Source organism: Dama dama, chromosome 21 (assembly GCF_033118175.1).
Source record: "Dama dama isolate Ldn47 chromosome 21, ASM3311817v1, whole genome shotgun sequence".
Lineage (NCBI taxonomy): Eukaryota > Metazoa > Chordata > Mammalia > Artiodactyla > Cervidae > Dama > Dama dama.
This window is the reverse complement of record NC_083701.1, coordinates 71,275,613-71,293,966: the sequence shown is the minus strand read 5'-3', so window position 1 is coordinate 71,293,966 and position 18,354 is coordinate 71,275,613. Positions and strand designations below refer to the sequence as shown.

General features: G+C 38.8%; 1 protein-coding gene across 4 annotated transcripts in view; it reads right to left on the bottom strand.

Annotated features, from left to right (window-relative positions):
- Positions 1–18,019, bottom strand: part of NBN (nibrin) — a 56,997-nt gene extending 38,978 nt beyond the window's left edge. Inside the window, exons 1-6 of one of the 4 annotated variants that reach the window (XM_061123821.1) lie at positions 17,881–18,002; positions 17,074–17,266; positions 15,896–16,026; positions 11,434–11,582; positions 10,535–10,694; positions 8,008–8,111 (exon numbers count right to left, since the gene is read on the bottom strand). In XM_061123821.1, the coding sequence (XP_060979804.1) occupies positions 8,008–8,111; positions 10,535–10,694; positions 11,434–11,507 (338 nt within the window). In that variant the 5' untranslated portion in view covers positions 11,508–11,582; positions 15,896–16,026; positions 17,074–17,266; positions 17,881–18,002. Of the gene's footprint in view, positions 1–8,007; positions 8,112–10,534; positions 10,695–11,433; positions 11,583–15,895; positions 16,027–17,073; positions 17,774–17,880 lie in introns of those variants that run through there. The other 3 variants (XM_061123819.1, XM_061123820.1, XM_061123822.1) reach the window with 3 other exon arrangements.
- Positions 18,020–18,354: the final 335 nt, after the last annotated feature.

The following is an 18,354-nucleotide window of genomic DNA, read 5'->3' as shown; positions in this document are numbered from 1 at the left end:
CTTTTACAATGGAGCTTACACAGCCTTTTCAACAACTGGTGATGAAACTGGACATTCACATACAAAAAAAATGAATTTACACTCAGATCATACACTTTTCACAAAAAATAACTCACAATGGATCACAGACCTAAATACAAAACGTAAACTTACAAAATTCCTAGAAGATAACATAGGAGAACATCTAGATGGCCTTGGACATGGAGATGACTTCTTAGATATAACACCAAAGGCTTGATCCATGAAATTAATAATTGATAAGCAAGACTTCATTAAAATTAAAAAATAAAAAGTTCTGCTCTGTGAAAGGTAACGTCAAGAGAATGAGAAGACAAACCAGAGACTGGGAGAAAACATTTGCAAAACACATATCTGATAAAGAACTGTTAAAAAAATATATAAAGAACACTTAAAATTCAACAATAAGAAAACAAACAACCTGATTTTTAAAAACAGCTGAAGACTTTATTAGATACCTACTCAAAGAAATATAGAGACAGCAAATATGCATATGAAAAGATGCTTAGTATCCTCATATATCATCAAGAAAATGCAAATTAAAGCAAAGAGATACCAACACACAATTAAACTTTATAATTTCCTAAACTTTCACCTACCATGTTTGTTTCAGGCTAATGTATCTCTTGGGTCTGAGATTTTATTGCAAGAAAATAAGTTAACCTGTACCCGTTTCATGGATGTTGGCAGAAGACACAAGACTCCTGGGTCGGAGAAAAGCCAGCAGGAAGCCTCGCTGTGTTTGCAGCAGCTCCCCTTCCACACCAAGTTCCACGGGGATGACACGGACTGTACCTCCCGAGAGCAGTGTTACAATGAACTTAGGAATCCACGCATTTCATAATAAGCTCTCAGCAGGCCTGCTCTTTGTCCTTGGCAGGAGATACTACTTCATCCCTCCAGGTTTCTCACTGTAAATAGAACCCTGAGAAATGGCCTAGGTATAGGGCAGTCAGGGCCTTACACTGTTGGAATATTCAGCTAGTTTTGTACGATGTAAGGACTCTCTTCCAACAGTGTTTTCTCAAAAATAATGCTTGTTGTTTGAAATAAAGTAACTGACAAGGCACTCTACAATATGGGAAACCCTGCAAAATTTCAAGTAAAGGGAAACTCCCTTTTTCTCCTGAGGGATCATTTTTTTTAATATTCAGACATAAACAATATTTTAATGGACTTCCTATATGAGAGCACAGAGTCTCAAAATTAAAGACGTCTTTTAAATGGAATCATCCACATTGGTACTTCCCTAGCAATACAAGAAAATCAGACATCACAAACCACATCAGGTACTCTACCCTCCCCTTGACGTACTGTTTCATGCTAACAGTACAGAGAAGCAGACATAACTGCAACAAAAGGACTACACTTTCTGTTAGGTAAAAATATTATAGTTTGCTTGCTTGCATGTTTGTTTATTTTTACTTCATATCCTTTTATAAACCATCTTACAACTATTTAATATCTTAAATTTAATCTTTTTTCTATTTAATTAACTGAGTACACAGTCTTCCACAAACGCATCAAAATGGATCCCAACAGGTATAGGAATCTATTAAGGCAAAAAACAATATATTTTAAAATAGTATTAAAACTTGATTATCAAACATGAACTAATAGTCTTTCCTAGTAAACACTGAGTTAGGAGTTATTAAACAATCTTAGAGGAGGGATGTTTTATTACACCCATTTAAGCTAATACAGTCACACAAATTGAAGTCAGAAAAAAACTACGCCTAAAGTAAAAAAACAACAACAAAAAAGCAAGTTGAATACACTGAGATTCTGAGTAAGAATCAATAACTGATTCTAAAAACTCCAAAAACCATAAAACATATCACCAGTAGTAAAAACTTATCAGATGCCTCCATTCCTAAGTAATCTAGAATTAAAATGGTTTATTAGCTGTAACGAGTAATTACTTACAGGATTTATTGACTTTTCTACAGAGGCTCATAATAGGCACTAGGAAGTTGGGCTTCCCTGACAGCTCAGCTGGTAAAGAATTCACCTGCAATGCAGAAGACCCCACATCGATTCCTGGGTCAGGAAGATGCTCTGGAGAAGGGATAGGCTACCCCCTCCAGTATTCTTGGGCTTCCTTTGTGGCTCAGCTGGTAGAATCTGCCTGCAATGTGGGAGACCTGGGTTCGATTCCTGGGTTGGGAAGATCCCCTGGAGAAGGGAAAAGCTACCCACTCCAGTATTCTGGCCTGGAAAATTCCATGGACTATGTCTATGGAGTCGCAAAGAGTCGGACAGGACTGAGCAACTTTCACTTTCAAGTTGGTAGTAAGTGAAGTTTCTAGAGGAGAGATCAGCTTTCAAGTTCTCCCAGGGATCTAGGACTCAAAAAAGGTTAAGAATCATCTATTTTAAAATCTCAGGAATTCTCTGGTGGTCCAGTGGTTAGGACTCCATGCTTTCCCTGCTGAGGGCCTGGGTTCAAACCTGCAAGCCACTTGGTATGGCTGAAAAATAAATAAAATATGATGATTCTGTTCTAGAGGAAAGCATATATCTGTTAACCAGATAATAAAATACATGAAACCTCCCAAGTGAAAACTGAAAACAAAGAGAAAATCTGATGTTCAGTTGCTTTTAAAAGCAGATACATATTATCAGGTATAAATAGTTCCTAAAAATATCTGCACTGGGCAAATTAGTTTAAAATAGCTAGTAGTATTTTATATATATATACATATACACATATATATATTAAAGGAGAAAGGGAGACTACACTAAAGCTTTTGACTGTGTGGATCACAACAAATCGTGGAAAATTCTTAAAGAGATGGGAATACCAGACCACCTGACCTGCCTCCTGAGAAACTATATGCAGGTCAAGAAGCAACAGTTAGAATCAGACATGGAGCAACGGACTGGTTCCAAACAGGAAAATGAGTATGACAAGGCTGTATATTGTCACCCTGCTTATTTAACTTATATGCAGAATACATTATATGAAATGCCAGGTGGGATGAAACACAAGCTGTAATAAAGATTGCTAGGAGAAATATCCACAGCCTCAGATAAGCAGATGATACCATCCTAATGGTAGAAAGCAAAAGGGAACTAAAGAGCCTCTTAATGAAAGTGAAGAGGAGAGTGAAAGAGCTGGCTTAAAATTCAACATTCAAAAAATGAAGATCATGGAGTCTAGTCCCAACACTGCGTGGCAAATGAAAAAAAAGTGGAAGCAGTGACAGATTTTATTTTCTTGGGCTCCAAAATCACTGCAGTGAAGGCAGCCATAAAATCAAAAGATGCTTGCTCCTTGGAAGAAAAACTGTGACAAACCTAGACAGCATGTTAAAAAGCAGAGATGTCACTTTGTTGGCAAAGGTCCATATAGTCAAAGCCATGACTTTTCCAGTAGTCACGTACAAGTTTGAGAGTTGGACCATAAAAGACTTGAGCACTGCAGAACTGAAAATATCTAGTACCAGAATTGTGGTACTAGGGAAACTCTTCAAAGTCCCTTGAAGAGCAAGGAGATCAAACTAGTCAGTCCTAGAGGAAATCAAATTCTGAATATTCACTGGAAGCACTGATACTGAAGCTCCAATACTTTGGCCACCAGGTCTGAAGAGCTGACTCGTTGGAAAAGACCCTGATGTTGGGAAAGATTGAGGGCAGGAGTAGAAGGGGGTGACAGAGGATGAGATGGTTGGATGGCATCACCGACTCAATGGACATGAGTTTGGGTAAGCTCCGGGAGTTGGTGATGGACAGGGAGGCCTGGCGTGCTGCAGTCCATGGCGTCACAGAGTCAGACACGACTGAGTGACTAAGTAACAAAAACAATATTTTAAAATTGGTAATAAAATAATTAGCATGAGTAAACCACAATCACAGAAAACTAACCAATCTGATCACATCGACCACAGCTCAATGAAACTATGAGCCATGCTGTGTAGGGCCACCCAAGACAGACGGGTCATGGTGGAGAGTTCTGACAAAATGTGGTCCACTGCAAAAGGGAATGGCAAATCACTTCAGTATTCTTGCCTTGAGAACCCCATGAACTGTATGAAAAGACAAAAAGACAGGACACTGAAAGATGAACTCCCCAGGTAGGTAGGTGCCCTATATGCTACTGGAGAGCAGTGGAGAAATAACGCCAGAAAGAATGAAGAGACGGAGCCAAAGCAAAAACAACACCCAGTTGTGGATATGACTGGTGATAGAAGCAAGGTCCGATGCTGTAAAGAGCAATATTGCATAGGAACCTGGAATGTTAGGTCCATGAATCAAGGCAAATTGGAAGTTGTCAAACAGGAGATGGAAAGAGTGAACATAGACATTCTAGGAATCAGTGAACTAAAATGGACTGGAATGGGTGAATTTAACTCAGATGACCATTATATGTACTACTGTGGGCAAGAATCCCTTAGAAGAAATGGAGCAGCCATCATAGACAACAAGAGAGTCCGAGATGCAGTACTTGGATGCAATCTCAAAAACGACAGAATGATCTCTGTTCGTTTCCAAGGCAAACCATTCAATATCACGGTAATACAAGTCTATGCCCCAACCAGTAATGCTGAAGAAGTTGAAGTTGAACGGTTCTATGAAGACCTACAAGACCTTCTAGAACTAATATGCAAAAAAAAAAGTGTCCTTTTCATTATAGGGGACCAGAATGCAAAACTAGAACTCCAGAGATACCTGGAGCAACAGGCAAATTTGGTCTTGGGAGTACAGAACGAAGCAGGGCAAAGGCTAATAGAGTTTTGCCAAGAGAACGCACTGGCCATAGCAAACACCCTCTTCCAACAACACAAGAGAAGACTCCACACATGGACATCACCAGGTGGTCAACACAGAAATCAGAATTGATTATATTTTTTGCAGCCAAAGATGGAGAAGCTCTATACAGTCAGCAAAAAAAAAAAAAAAACTGGGAGCTGACTATGGCTCAGATTATAAACTCCTTATTGCCAAATTCAGACTTAAATTGAAGAAAGTGGGGAAAACCACTAGACCATTCAGGTATGACCTAAATCAAATTCCTTACGGTTATACAGTGGAAGTAAGAAATAGATTTAAGGGACTAGATCTGATAGACAGAGTGCCTTATGAATTATGGATGGAGGTGCGTGACATTGTACAGGAGACAGGGATTAAGACCATCCCCAAGAAAAAGAAATGCAAAAAGGCAAAACGGCTGTCTGAGGAGGCCTTACAAATAGCTGTGAAAAAAAGAGAGGCGAAAAGCAAAGGAGAAAAGGAAAGATATACCCATTTGAATGCAGAGTTCCAAAGAATAGCAAGGAGAGATAAGAAAGCCTTCCTCAGTGATCAGTGCAAATAAATAAGAGGAAAACAATAGAACAGGAAAGACTAGAGATCTCTTCAAGAAAATTAGAGATACCAAGGGAACATTTCATGCAAAGATGGGCTCAATAAAGGACAGAAATGGTATGGACCTAACAGAAGCAGACGATATTAAGAAGAAGTGGCCAAAAAAAAAAAAAAAGAAGTAGTAGTGGCAAGAATACACAGAAGTACTATACAAAAAAGATCTTCACGACCCAGATAATCACGATGGTGTGATCACTCACCTAGAGCCAGACATCCTGGAATGCGAAGTCAAGTGGGCCTCAGGAAGCATCATTACGAACAAAGCTAGTGGAGGTGATGAAATTCCAGTTGAGCTACTTCAAATCCTAAAAGATGATGTTCTGAAAGTGCTGTACTCAATATGTCAGCAAATATGGAAAACTCAGCACTGGCCACAGGACTGGAAAAGGTCAGTTTTCATTCTAATCCCAAAGAAAGGCAATCCCAAAGAATGCTTCAACTACCACACAATTGCACTCATCTCACACGCTAGTAATGTTCAAAATTCTCCAAGCCAGGCTTAAGCAATACGTGAACTGTGAACTTCCAGATGTTCAAGCTGGTTTTAGAAAAGGCAGAGGAACCAGAGATCAAATTGCCAACATTCACTGGATCATCGAAAAAGCAAGAGAGTTCCAGAAGAAATCGACTTCTGCTTTATTGACTATGCCAAAGCCTCTGACTGTGTGGATCACCACAAATGTGGAAAATTCTTAAAGAGATGGGAATACCAGACCACCTGACCTGCCTCTTGAGAAATCTGCATGCAGCTGAGAAAGCAACAGTTAGAACTGGACATGGAACAACAGACTGGTTCCAAAAATAGAAAATGCAGTAAGTCAAAGCTATATACTGTCACCGTGCTTATTTAACTTTTTTAACTTTTATTTAACTTTTATTTTACTTATTTAAGTTATATGTAGAGTACATCATGAGAATTGCTGGGCTGGAGGAAGCACCAGCTGGAATCAAGATTGCAGGGAGAAATATCAATAACCTCAGATATGCAGATGATACCACCCTTATGGCAGAAAGTGAAGAAGAAGTAAAGAACCTCTTGATGAAAGTTAAAGAGGAGAGTGAAAAAGTTGGCTTAAAGCTAAACATTCAGAAAACTAAGATCATGGCATCCGGTCCCATCACTTCATGGCAGATAGATGGGGAAACAGTGGCTGACTTTATTTTTGGGGGCTCCAAAATCACTGCAGATGGTGACTGCAGCCATGAAATCAAAAGACACTTACTCCTTGGAAGGATTCAAGTTATGACCAACCTAGACAGCATATTAAAAAGCAGAGACATTACTTCGTCAACTAAGGTCTGTCTACTCAAAGCTGTGGTTTTTCCAGTAGTCATGTATGGATGTGAGAGCTGGACTATACAGAAAGCTGGGGGCTGAAGAACAACTCCAACTGTGGTGTTGGAGAAGATTCTTGAGAGTCCCTTGGACTGCAAGGAGATCCAACCTGTCCATCCTAAAGGACATCAGTCCTGAATAGTCATTGAAAGGACTGATGTTGAAGCTGAAACTCCAATACTTTGGCCAACTGATGCGAAGAATGGACTCATTAGAAAAGACTCTGATGTTGGGAAAGATTGAAGATGGGAGAAGGGGACGACAGAGGTTGAGATGGTTGGATGGCATCGCCAACTCAATGGGCATGAGTTTGAGTAAACTCTGGCAGCTGGTGGCAGACAGGGAGGCTGGTGTGCTGCAGTCCATGGGGGTCTCAAAGTTTCGGACACGACTGAGCGACTGAACTGAACTGAACTCAGTTAATACTTAATTTAAATTTGTAGTAAAATACTTAATTTGCATAGAATTTTAGATTTTTTTAAAACTTCCTCAAACCTGTTATGTCATTTAGACTATAAGCTACTGACATACATTTTAAGCATGTTCTTATGTTGACTAAAAACACTCACCCATTTTATAGTGTCCAGTATTCTAACCATGCAATCTAAAAAGAAAAATTACACGTATCTTCTTCCTAAACCACCGTTTATGTTACTGCAGACGTGACTAATGCAATAGATATAGTAGACAGTTCCTTAGTCCAGTGGTTCACAAATTTAGCATAGCATCCAAAAAAATTACATAAGTAGGAAAGCTATTATGAGTCTTTCCAAATATTGCAATCAGTTACATTTCTTTTAATAAGCACCTATTACAATTCAGTAAGTTCAGCCTTGGTGTATACCACTAGATAAATAATACTAATAACACGAAATACTTAAAACATGGAGCAGTACAAGTACTATCCTCATTTTTCAAAGAGGGTAATAAGCCTGATTTTGGCTCTGTAACAGGCTGCTGCGCCTCACAATTCCAGATGCCCTGCGTGCACAATGCCCGGCACCTGCGTGTGTGCCCACTGGTCCTACCTCGGGTTCATTGCTATCCTTCAATGTTTCTCTTTAAATATTGGCACACATGTCACATCTGTTTCACCAAGATAAAGAAAAATCAACAAAGAATTGCTTGGTAAACTTTCAGCACATAGTAACAAAAAAATTTCATTAATAACGCTGAACTGCAATATTATATCCTGAAACAATCAATAAAGAGGGAATTAACCTAAATCAAGCCAGTGCAATCATATTTTGCATGTCATATTTTGTTATTTCAAATACACAATATACCTTTCAATTTTTGGAGGTTGTTTCTTGGACTGAACTGCTTTAAGAAATTCAGTAAAATATTCTGGTTTTACAATCGGACGCCCACAAATGAGTGCACATATTGTCTGAAAAGAAGAAAACATGTGAATACATATACTCATACCCTAGCTTTTTTAAAATTCTAGTTTTCCTCGTGTCACTTTAAATTTATAACAGAGACACAATCTATAAAACAGAAGTCAGTTTTGGGTCATGGCTTAGTTTTAGTGTACATATCCCTATATAATCACTTGATTATAAGAAGCTACCAATTACAATATATGAGGGGGATAGACTGGGAGCTTGGGGCTGACATAAACACAGTGCTATATTGAAAATAGATAACCTACTGTATAGCACAAGGGGCGCTGCTCAATAACCTGTAGTAACCTAAATGGGACAAGAGTTTGAAAAACAATAGATATATGTCTGTGTATAACTGAATCACTCTGCTGTGCCCCTGAAACACAGCACTGTGAAGTCAACTATATTCCAATATAAAACAAAAATTAAAAATAAACTGTGGTAACTGAAATTCATATAAGTTAGACCCCCACAAAACAAAGGCCTATATGCTAAAAAAGCAGTGAGACCTGTGAAATAACAAACAAACATAACATATAGGCAAATTCAGGTATCAATAAACAATCATTACTAAAGGTGAAAAAAAAGTCACAAATTACAGTGTTGATGTAAAAACTGCTGGAGGCAGGGCCAAACAACATAACAAAATACAAGTCAATTTTAAAATGTATACCAATTATAGAAACATTAAAATGTATATCTTAAAATTAAGGAAATGTAACATCTGCCTAGAGAAGACAGTATCAAGAGATAAACATGAGAGAGATCTCTCAGCCTAACTGCCTTTCAAACTGATTATATTAATAATTATGGAATAGTCTTTTTAAGAAAGTAAATAAAGGAATAACGGTGTACACAGGTGGAGTAGAGAAGAAACTTCACCTAGCAAGTGAATTAAGCCATAAGCCTCAAATAAGTTATATCCACAGTTTGAGAAAGATTAAAAAATATCACCATTGGCAATGAAAATAAAGAAGATTCAGCATAATTCTAAGAAATAATCCAGCTAAAGAACTTGTAAGTATGTTTCTAATAAACATGGGGAATTACCTAAATGTGAGCAAGCAATTCAGGGTATCTCTCAAGAATGGAATCTGAAAGTTATGAACCTCAAATATAAATGAAATAATTGACTTCCTGCACGAAGCAGTAATGAGCAATTCAACACTGGACTGAGTAAGCTCCAATACATGTGATCTTGGGCAAAGGATTTAATTGCTCCAAGCCTCAGTTTCCTCTTTAGAAAATAAAAGCTGAACTGAATGTTTACGTTCCCTTTTCTTTCAAGACCACCTAACTGACTTTGCTCTTACTTTATATTCACCAAGCAAGGGCGTGATTACCTATTTCATTTTTCAGGGACCTTGGTATCTTTAAGGGGACTAAGCTGGAGCCATATGTAAACATTCTGGTCACTATAAAGGCGTATCTCTACTGTAAATTAATAAATGGACATTCTGAATTATGAATCTATTATCTGGGTTTATTAGCATAAATTAGTACTCAAGAAGCTAATCACTCTGTTGAATTTATATATCAATTTCATAAACTTACAAAGATGAACAATTTCTGATCAGAGAAAACCCCACCAAGACACAAGTTTAACATGAGGTTCAATCTGAACAGCAAACCTTTCTTTCTCTATGACACCTATTTAGCTATAACACACATATTCTAATTTAATTAATTATATGGCAAAGGATTTTATCATCTAATAAAGGAATCTAAATATTTGCTGCTTTTCACCATAGATAAAAGCCTAAAACAATTTCAGATTATCTACAGACAAACTGTTGAAAGGAGACGAATCACCTCCCAGAGTCATTCTTCAATTAGCTTTGGATTAACCAAATCTAATGAAGATGCAAAATCTGAAAACATACCAAAATATACCACTATTTTAACAAATAGCATCTTCTAAAGGCATATATCTATATATCTCTAGACTGTGACAATACATTAAGGTAATATTAAACTATTTTTAAAAAGTTTTTGTCATTAGGGCCTAAAGCCAAATAAAAATTAAACAAAAGAGCATGAAACAGTGAGATATATCAGAGACTAGAGGAAGAAAAGACATAGACTTCTTACTTTGAAGATGGGCAGTTAACCTCTAAATGCTTTGCTTTTAGACTGAAAACATTTCTCGGTGAAAGGATTACATAAATCATTTAAATGCTAAATCAAAATTTGAAATATAATTTCATGTGCTTTTTGCTTGTGGTAGATAATAAACAATGTTTCTGAAAAACCATTCTTAGCCTATACGGTAGGTATGGAGTTGTTTGGCATATACATATCTACAACCAACAGTTCGGATAATTTTAAAGTAAATGACTTTTAAGACATTTTTGTATAGTGGGTAAATGAAAAAACTTAAATTCACAGAACTTACTTTAACATAATAACAATGCACTGAACTTACTTTAATGGTAACTTTAACTGATACCATGACAAGGTGAGTACATTCCTCTGTCCAGTTGTTTACAGTAAGTCCTCCGAGTTGTAATATGGCATGACTTAGAGCAGTTTTCCCAGAGACATCTAAACAAGAAGAGCATGCAACCAAAGGTTCATACTCTACTCTGTAAATAAAAATAAGTTATATGAGTTTATTGTACAGTAAACTCAAGCTCACATTACACACTGTTATTTTGATTTTTACGTATCACTAAACGTTTCAACTTAGTTCGAACAAAACTATCAGTCTTAAGTTGCAATTAAGAAAAACATCAATGATCAAAAGCTTAACACTACACTTCGACCTATGCAGAATCAACCAAAAGTAGCCCCATCAAGATTCTCAGGGCCCACTCAAATTCTCATTCACTTTAGGTCAGTTAGGTATGATTAACAAAATGCACAAACCACATACAGTGCAAAGTTCACTACTAGGCAAAATTCACTGCTATCCTATTATGCCGCTGCTGCTGCTAAGTCACTTCAGTCTTGTCCGACTCTGTGCGACCCCATAGACGGCAGCCCACCAGGCTCCCCCGTCCCTGAGGTTCTCCAGGCAAGAACACTGGAGTGGGTTGCCATTTCCTTCTCCAGTGTGTGAAAGTGAAAAGTGAAAGTGAAGTCGCTCAGTCGTGTCTGACTCTTAGCGACCCCATGGACTGCAGCCCACGAGGCTCCTCCGTCCATGGGATTTTCCAGGCAAGAGCACTGGAGTGGGGTGCCATTGCCTTCTCCATCCTACTATGCTAAGTAGGATCTAAATAGACTAGCTCCAACTCATTATTTATAAATATCCTTTTCCTTTAGAATTTGATTGGTCCAAAATAAAGTTGTCCATTTTAATATCAATTTCAAAATTCTTACCTGAATTTACTTTCAAACACTCCGAAGGTAACTCTATCCCCTGACTTCAAAATTTGAGAAAGACCATTCTGCATTTTCTCCTCATTAACAAAGGTACCATACTTAGAATTATCTTTTATTGTCAATACAGGAATTTCATTTGTTTGACTCTAAAAAAAAAAATCAATAAATAAAGTCTCTTACTACTCCATAAATACTGTTCCTAAGGGAAAAGGTTTCAAAAGAAAAGGTTGATAACTTTTGGAATAGGCGATGGGCGGTTAACCTCCCAACACAGTACACAATACAGTTATTGTTTTGGTTGCATGCAAAGAATGATTACTCAACTAGCAATTAAGAGAAAAATGTCTTAATTTCAGAATCATTCCTCTTAGAACATATATTTTCTTTATTTTTGCTAAGTCAGTGGAGATTTTCCTGACCTCTCAATGTGAGGACTATTTGCCTTTGTACAAATTGTTTCATATATAACACGACAGTTTCATTCCTAAGGGTTTTTTTTTGTTTTTTTTTTTAATACTATCAAAATCACATAGAAAAAAAAATCAGTCCAATGAGAAAAGGCCAGCCAGAGTGTTTAACTTGAAGTAACAATTCTACTTTTTCTTTAGGATTTTTAACAATAATGCTTTTTTTTTAATCTAAAAGAATACAGACACAAAACCTAAACATTACTGAACAGATTAAATGTTTGCTGCTGATATAATCTTACCTCAAAATAGTGGTTTTTCTTTCATCATTACCACCAGCATTATCATGAGCACACCTCTTAGATATATACAGATAGATAGATAGATAGATAGATAGATGTTGTTTTGGCTGGCTTAATTATATATGTGTTTTGGTTGGTTTAATTATAAGTCCACCTTTATAATTAAATCAACCAACACACCAAAACAAACTCAGTCATTCAAAGGAGCTGTGGGGCATATACCAGCTGTTTACTAGGGATAGTAAAGCAAATCATTCTCCTTCTGAAAACCTAAGATACACGGCAAACACAAGTGTTCATATGGCTATGTGACTCTTGAAAGGAGGAGTCACGAGTCTATCCACTGCTCTGTTCCCACGCTCTGGCACAGTGCTGACACACAGTAAGCATTCAACATGTGAGTGCTTACATACCGAGGGGGAGGAAACGGCAACGACTCCAGTATTCCTGCCACAAGAACCCAGGGACAGCATGAAAAAGGCAAAAGATATGACTGAGAAGATGAGCCCCCTAAGTTGGAAGGTGTTCAACATGCTACTGGGGAAGAGAGGAGGGCAATTATTAACAGCTCCAGAAAGAATGAGGCAGCTGGGTCAAAGCAGAAACGATGCTCAGTTGTGGATGTGTCTGGTGGAGGAAGTCAAGTCCAACGCTGTAAAGAACAATACTGCATAGGACCCTGGAATGTTAGGCCCATGAATCATGGTAAAGAAGTGGTTAAGCTGGAGATGGCAAGAATGAACACTGACATCTTTGGAATAAGTGAACTAAAATGGACGGGAATGGGCAAATTTAATTCAGATGACCAATATATCGACTACTGTGGGCAAGAATCCCTTAGAAAAAATGGAGTAGCCATCATAGTCAACAAAAGAATGAAATGCAGTACTTGGGTGCAATCTCAAAAATGAAAGAATGACCTCCGTTTGTTTCCAAGGAAAACCATTCAGCATCACAGTAATCCAAGTCTATGCCCCAACCACTGATGCCAAAGAAGCTGAAGCTGACTGGTCTTATGAAGACCGACAAGATCTTCTAGGACTAACACCAAAAACAGATGTCCTTTTCATAACAGGGGAGTGGAATGCAAAATAGGAAGTCCAGAGATACCTGGGGCAACAGGCAAATTTGGCCTTGTAGTACAAAATGAAGCAGGGCAAAGGCTAACAGAGTTTTGCCAAGAGAACACATTGGTTATAGCAAGCACCCTTTTCCAACACAAGAGACGACTCTACACATGGACATCAGCAGATGGTTAATACAGAAATGGACTGATCATATTCTTTGCAGTCGAAGATGGAGATTTATACAGTCAGCAAAAATGAAGACCTGGAGTTTACTGTGGCTCAGATCATGAGCTCCTTTCTGCAAAATTCAGGCTTAAATTGAAGAAAGTAGGGAAAACCACTAGGCCATTCAGGTGTGACCTGAATCAAATTCCTTATGATTATACAGTGAAAGAGATGAATAGATTCAGGGATTAGATCTGGTAGATGGAGTGCTTGAAGAACTAAGGACAGAAGTTCGTAACAGTGTACAGGAGGCAGCAACCAAAACCATCCCAAAGAAAAAGAAATGCAAGAAGGCAAAGTGGGTGTCTGAGGAGGCCTTACAAATAACTGAGCAAAGAAGAGGAGTGAAAGGCAAGGGAGAAAGGGAATGATATACCAAACTGTATGCAGAGTTTTAGAAAACAGCAAGGAGAGATAAGAAGGCCTTCTTAAATGAACAATGCAAAGAAATAGAGGAAAACAAAAGAATGGGAAAGACTAGAGATCTCTTCAAGAAAACTGGAGATATCAAAGTAACATTTCATGCAAAGATGAGCATGATAAAGGGAAGAAATGCTAAGGACCTAACAGAAGTAGAAGATTTTAAGAGACGGCAAGAATACACAAAACTATACAAAAAAGGTTTCAATGATCTGGATAACCAGAGTGGTGTGATCATTCACCTACAGCCAGACATCCTGGAATGTGAAGTCTAGCAGGCCTTAGGAAGCACTACTACAAACAAAGCTAGTGGAGGTAAGGGAATTTCAGCTGAGTTATTTAAAAACCTAAATGATGATGCTTTTAAAGTGCTGCACACAATATGACAGCAGATCTGCAGAACTCAGCAGTGGCCACAAGACTGGGAAAGGTCAGTTGTCACTCCAATCCCAAACAAGGGCAATGCCAAAGAATGTTCAAACATGCAATTGTGCGCATTTCAAATGCTAGTAAGGTCAAGGTCAAAATCCTTCAAGTTAGGCTTCAGCAGTACGAGAACCAAGAACTTCCCAGATGTACAAGCTGGGTTTAGAAAAGGCAGAAGAACCAGAGATCAAACTGCCAACATTCACTGGATCATAGAGAAAGCAAAGGAATTCCAGGAAAACATCTACTTTTGTTTCATTGATTATGCTAAAGCCTTTGACTATGTGGATCACAACAAACTGTGGAAACTGTTAAAGAGATGGGAATACCAGATCACCTTACCTATCTCCTGAAAAATCTGTATGTGTTTCAAAAAACAACCAGACATTAGAACCAGATACGAACAACTGACTGGTTCAAAACTGGGAAAGGAGTACAAGGCTGTATACTGTCACCCTGCTTATTTAACTTCCATGCAGAATACATCATGCAAAATGTCAAGCTGGATGAATCACAAGCTGGAATCAAGATTGCCAGGAGAAATATTAACAACCTCAGATATGCAGATGATACCACTCTAATGGTAGAAAGTAAAAAGGAACTAAAGAGCCTCTTGATGAGGGTGAAAGAGGAGAGTGAAAAAGGTGGCTTGGAACTCAACATTCAAAAATCTAAGATCAAGGCATCCAAACCCATCCTTTCATGGCAAATGGAGAAAAAGTGGAAGCAGTGACAGACTTTATTTTCTTAGGCTCCAAAAGCACTGTGGATGTTGACTGCAGCCATGAAATTAAAAAACGCTTGCTCCTTGGAAGGAAAGGTATGACAGAACTAGGCAGTGTATTATTGCAAAGCAGAGACATCACTTTGCCGACAAAGGTCTACATAGTCAAAGCTACGGTTTCTCTAGTAGTCATGTAGGGATGGGAGGGTTGGACCCTAAAGAAGGCTGAGCACCAAAGAATTGATGCTTTTGAATTATAGTGCTGGAGAAGATTCTTGTGAGTCCCTTCGACTGCAAAATCAAACCAGTCAACCTGAAAGGAAATCAATCCTGAATATTCATTGGAAGGACTGATGCTGAAACTGCAATACTTTGGCCACCTGATGTGAAGAGCTAACTCATTGGAAAAGACCCTGATGCTGGGAAAGATGGAAAGGAAAGGAGAAGGGGATGGGAGAAGATGATATGGTTAGATAGCATCACTGAGTCAATGGACATGAATTTGAGCAAACTCTGGGAGGCAGTGAAAGACAGGGGAGGATGGCATGCTGCAGTCTATGCGGTTGCAAAGAGTCAGACATGACTTAGCAACTGAACAATAACAACAAAAATCACTCAGTAAATGTTCAAGTAAATATACATATGGTCTACTTCATTTGAGTTTCTCAGTCACTAACGCAAACAGTAAAATACTGAAATAGAAACTTCAAATCTCAAAATAAACAAATACCACCAGTACCACTGCAAAAACATATTTAATTTTGCTAACATTTAAAGAAAACAGTTCTATAAAATGAAAAGTCTCCAAAACTCTCTCTTACATATACACCAAGGTAATCTTTTGAGACTTCAATTCCCTTACTGTCAGCAAACGAAATAGTGACTTACCAGGTTGGTTACAGAAAAGTTAGAGGTTAATGTAGCATGATTTCGACTGATCGATTGATCATTTTCAATTAGAATGCCACAGTTTTTTCTTCCAACGATGTACTCAACACCAGTCAAAAGTCTGTATGGTTCTAAGAGATTTTTTTAAAAAGTAAATTTACAGATACACATAAACATGTAATTAGACATAGGTATGGCAAATATTTAAATATTTTTATTTTGCTATTTAAATGCTAACAACCAACTTTATGTAAATCAAACATGTTTTCTATTAAAGCTTCACTGAAGGAGGCAAATCTAAACAGAATGCTCTACCACTTTTCTAAAGAGAAAATAATTTTGAAAATTGTCAGTGTTTGCCCAAATTAACTTTTAATTTAAATTAAATTAACATTTAATGCATCACCAAACAAAATCAAAATACTGTTTGGCGCTTGATAAACAAATTCAAAATTTCGTCAGAAAAATTTAATGTGAAAAACTGTCAAGAAAAATGTAAATAACTTTCTCTACCAGGTGGCAAAATATCCCACAAAGTGAGAGCAGTTAAAACGTATGGTATCGCATGAACAGTAAATAATATAGATCACCGCAAGAAAACTCCAAACCAGGTTCAAGTGCATAATTTGGGGTATTTTTTTTACGTTAAAGGTAACTTTTAGAACAATGGGACAGGGTTATTAAAAAATTTTGTAAATCACAAATTTTTGGTGGAACAGCATATATGTTGAAGACTAGCAGAGTTTAGTCTGGGACCACTGGAGTGGTAGGGTAATTAGAGCAGTTAAATTAGACAAGTAGAAAAGAGTCCAGGTAAGCCTTGACCAGACTTAGATTATACTTTGTCAAACAGATTTTTAACCTAGAGTGGAGTCTCAACAAAAAACTTCTGCGGTTGCTTTAGTCACACCTTCCCTAGAAGGATGGCACCCCATAGCTTCCACTACATTCTGAAAAGAGTTCAAGATCCTCTGAAAGGTAAAAATGCTACCCATTGGCATTAGGGGCATTTTCCTTCCGCGAACTCAAAAAGCCAGCCACAGGCTACAAATGTTCCTGGAAACTTGTCCGTCACAGTTTATGTCCTATCTCTGCAATGCTCCAAATCCACAAAGCGCCTCATCTTTGAGTCTTTGTAATATTACTTACAGTATTATTACAGGCTTTATTTTCCTTACCATTCGTTTGGGCCTCTCCATACGGCCTTACACTGCCGGTCCATTTAGCTTCTACAGAGTTCTTTTTTTTTCAATCACAATGTAAACTTCCTGAGGGCTAGACCAATCATAGGCTACACCCGCTTAGCTACCAACTAATTAAGTGCTTACACGTTCTAGGCAACCAATTTACATGCAATTTCCATCTTCCTTGCTAGAAATGCAAAAGAGGAAAAAACAAAAGCAAAAAACTTTGTTGTTCTGATGACCAAAAGGTTAAAAAAAAAAAAAAAAAAGCTTGGAAACAAAACTGAAACTGTTTTCCCGTTGTTGCCATTGACACAAGTCATCTCCGTGGCTCCCAACAAAAATAAACGACGTGCTCGCCAAGGTCCTGGAGCCTCTGTCAATGTATTCTGAGCATTTCCTCAAAAGCTTGAAAACACGAGCTGTCACAACAGGGTCCCCGGCCAAGGCTCAATGGAGCGCATCATCGAAACACGGCTCCGAGCCGGGCCCGCCAGGTGGGGCTGGCCGACCTGACTGAAAGGACCCGGGAGGTCACTGAGCGGCCCAACGTCCCACGCCTATCCCACCCGCCAGGCCAAAGCCCGGTTCGCAAGCACCGCAGCCCCCGCCTAGAAGACCGCGCGGGCCCTCACGCAGTCTTTGCGCCGGTTCCCGCCACCTCTCAGCGCGCGACCGGAGGCAGCGCGGGAAGGCGGCGGAAGAGGCGACGACGGACCGGAAGTGCGCTCCGCAAACCCCTCGCCCGCCGCAGCTGCTCTCGAGAAATCGGGCCCCCGCGTTTCCACCTTTTGTCCTTACCTCGGGCAGGGCCCGCGGCCGGGACCAGCTTCCACATGGGGCTAGGTCCCCCAGAGTCCGGCCAACGTTCGGCAGCTGAACCACTGCTGACAGGCGGGCGCGGCGGAGACTGTGACGTGCGCGCCCCGGGATCCCGGAAGCCCGGAGAGCCGGAAGCCGCGCCCGCCTAGGAAAGGGTAGGGACAGACAAGAGAGTGACATTGGCACTTGGTTGCCACCCGGTGGTTAGGAAAGGAATGGCCGCTCTGTATCTAAACGTGCTGTCTAGGATCCCATTTTAAGGTCTTCAAGGAATCCACACGATTATCGATTTTTTTTTTTCCTGCTTGTGAATGTAAGTTACTTTAAAAATCAGTTTCAAAGCCATCCCAAGAGACTTTCTAATTAAAGATATTAACGTGGTGACCAGTTATGTAGTTCCCTACTTTTGCAATTTCTTAAGTTGCAGTCACTGGATCCTAATGATGATGGTCA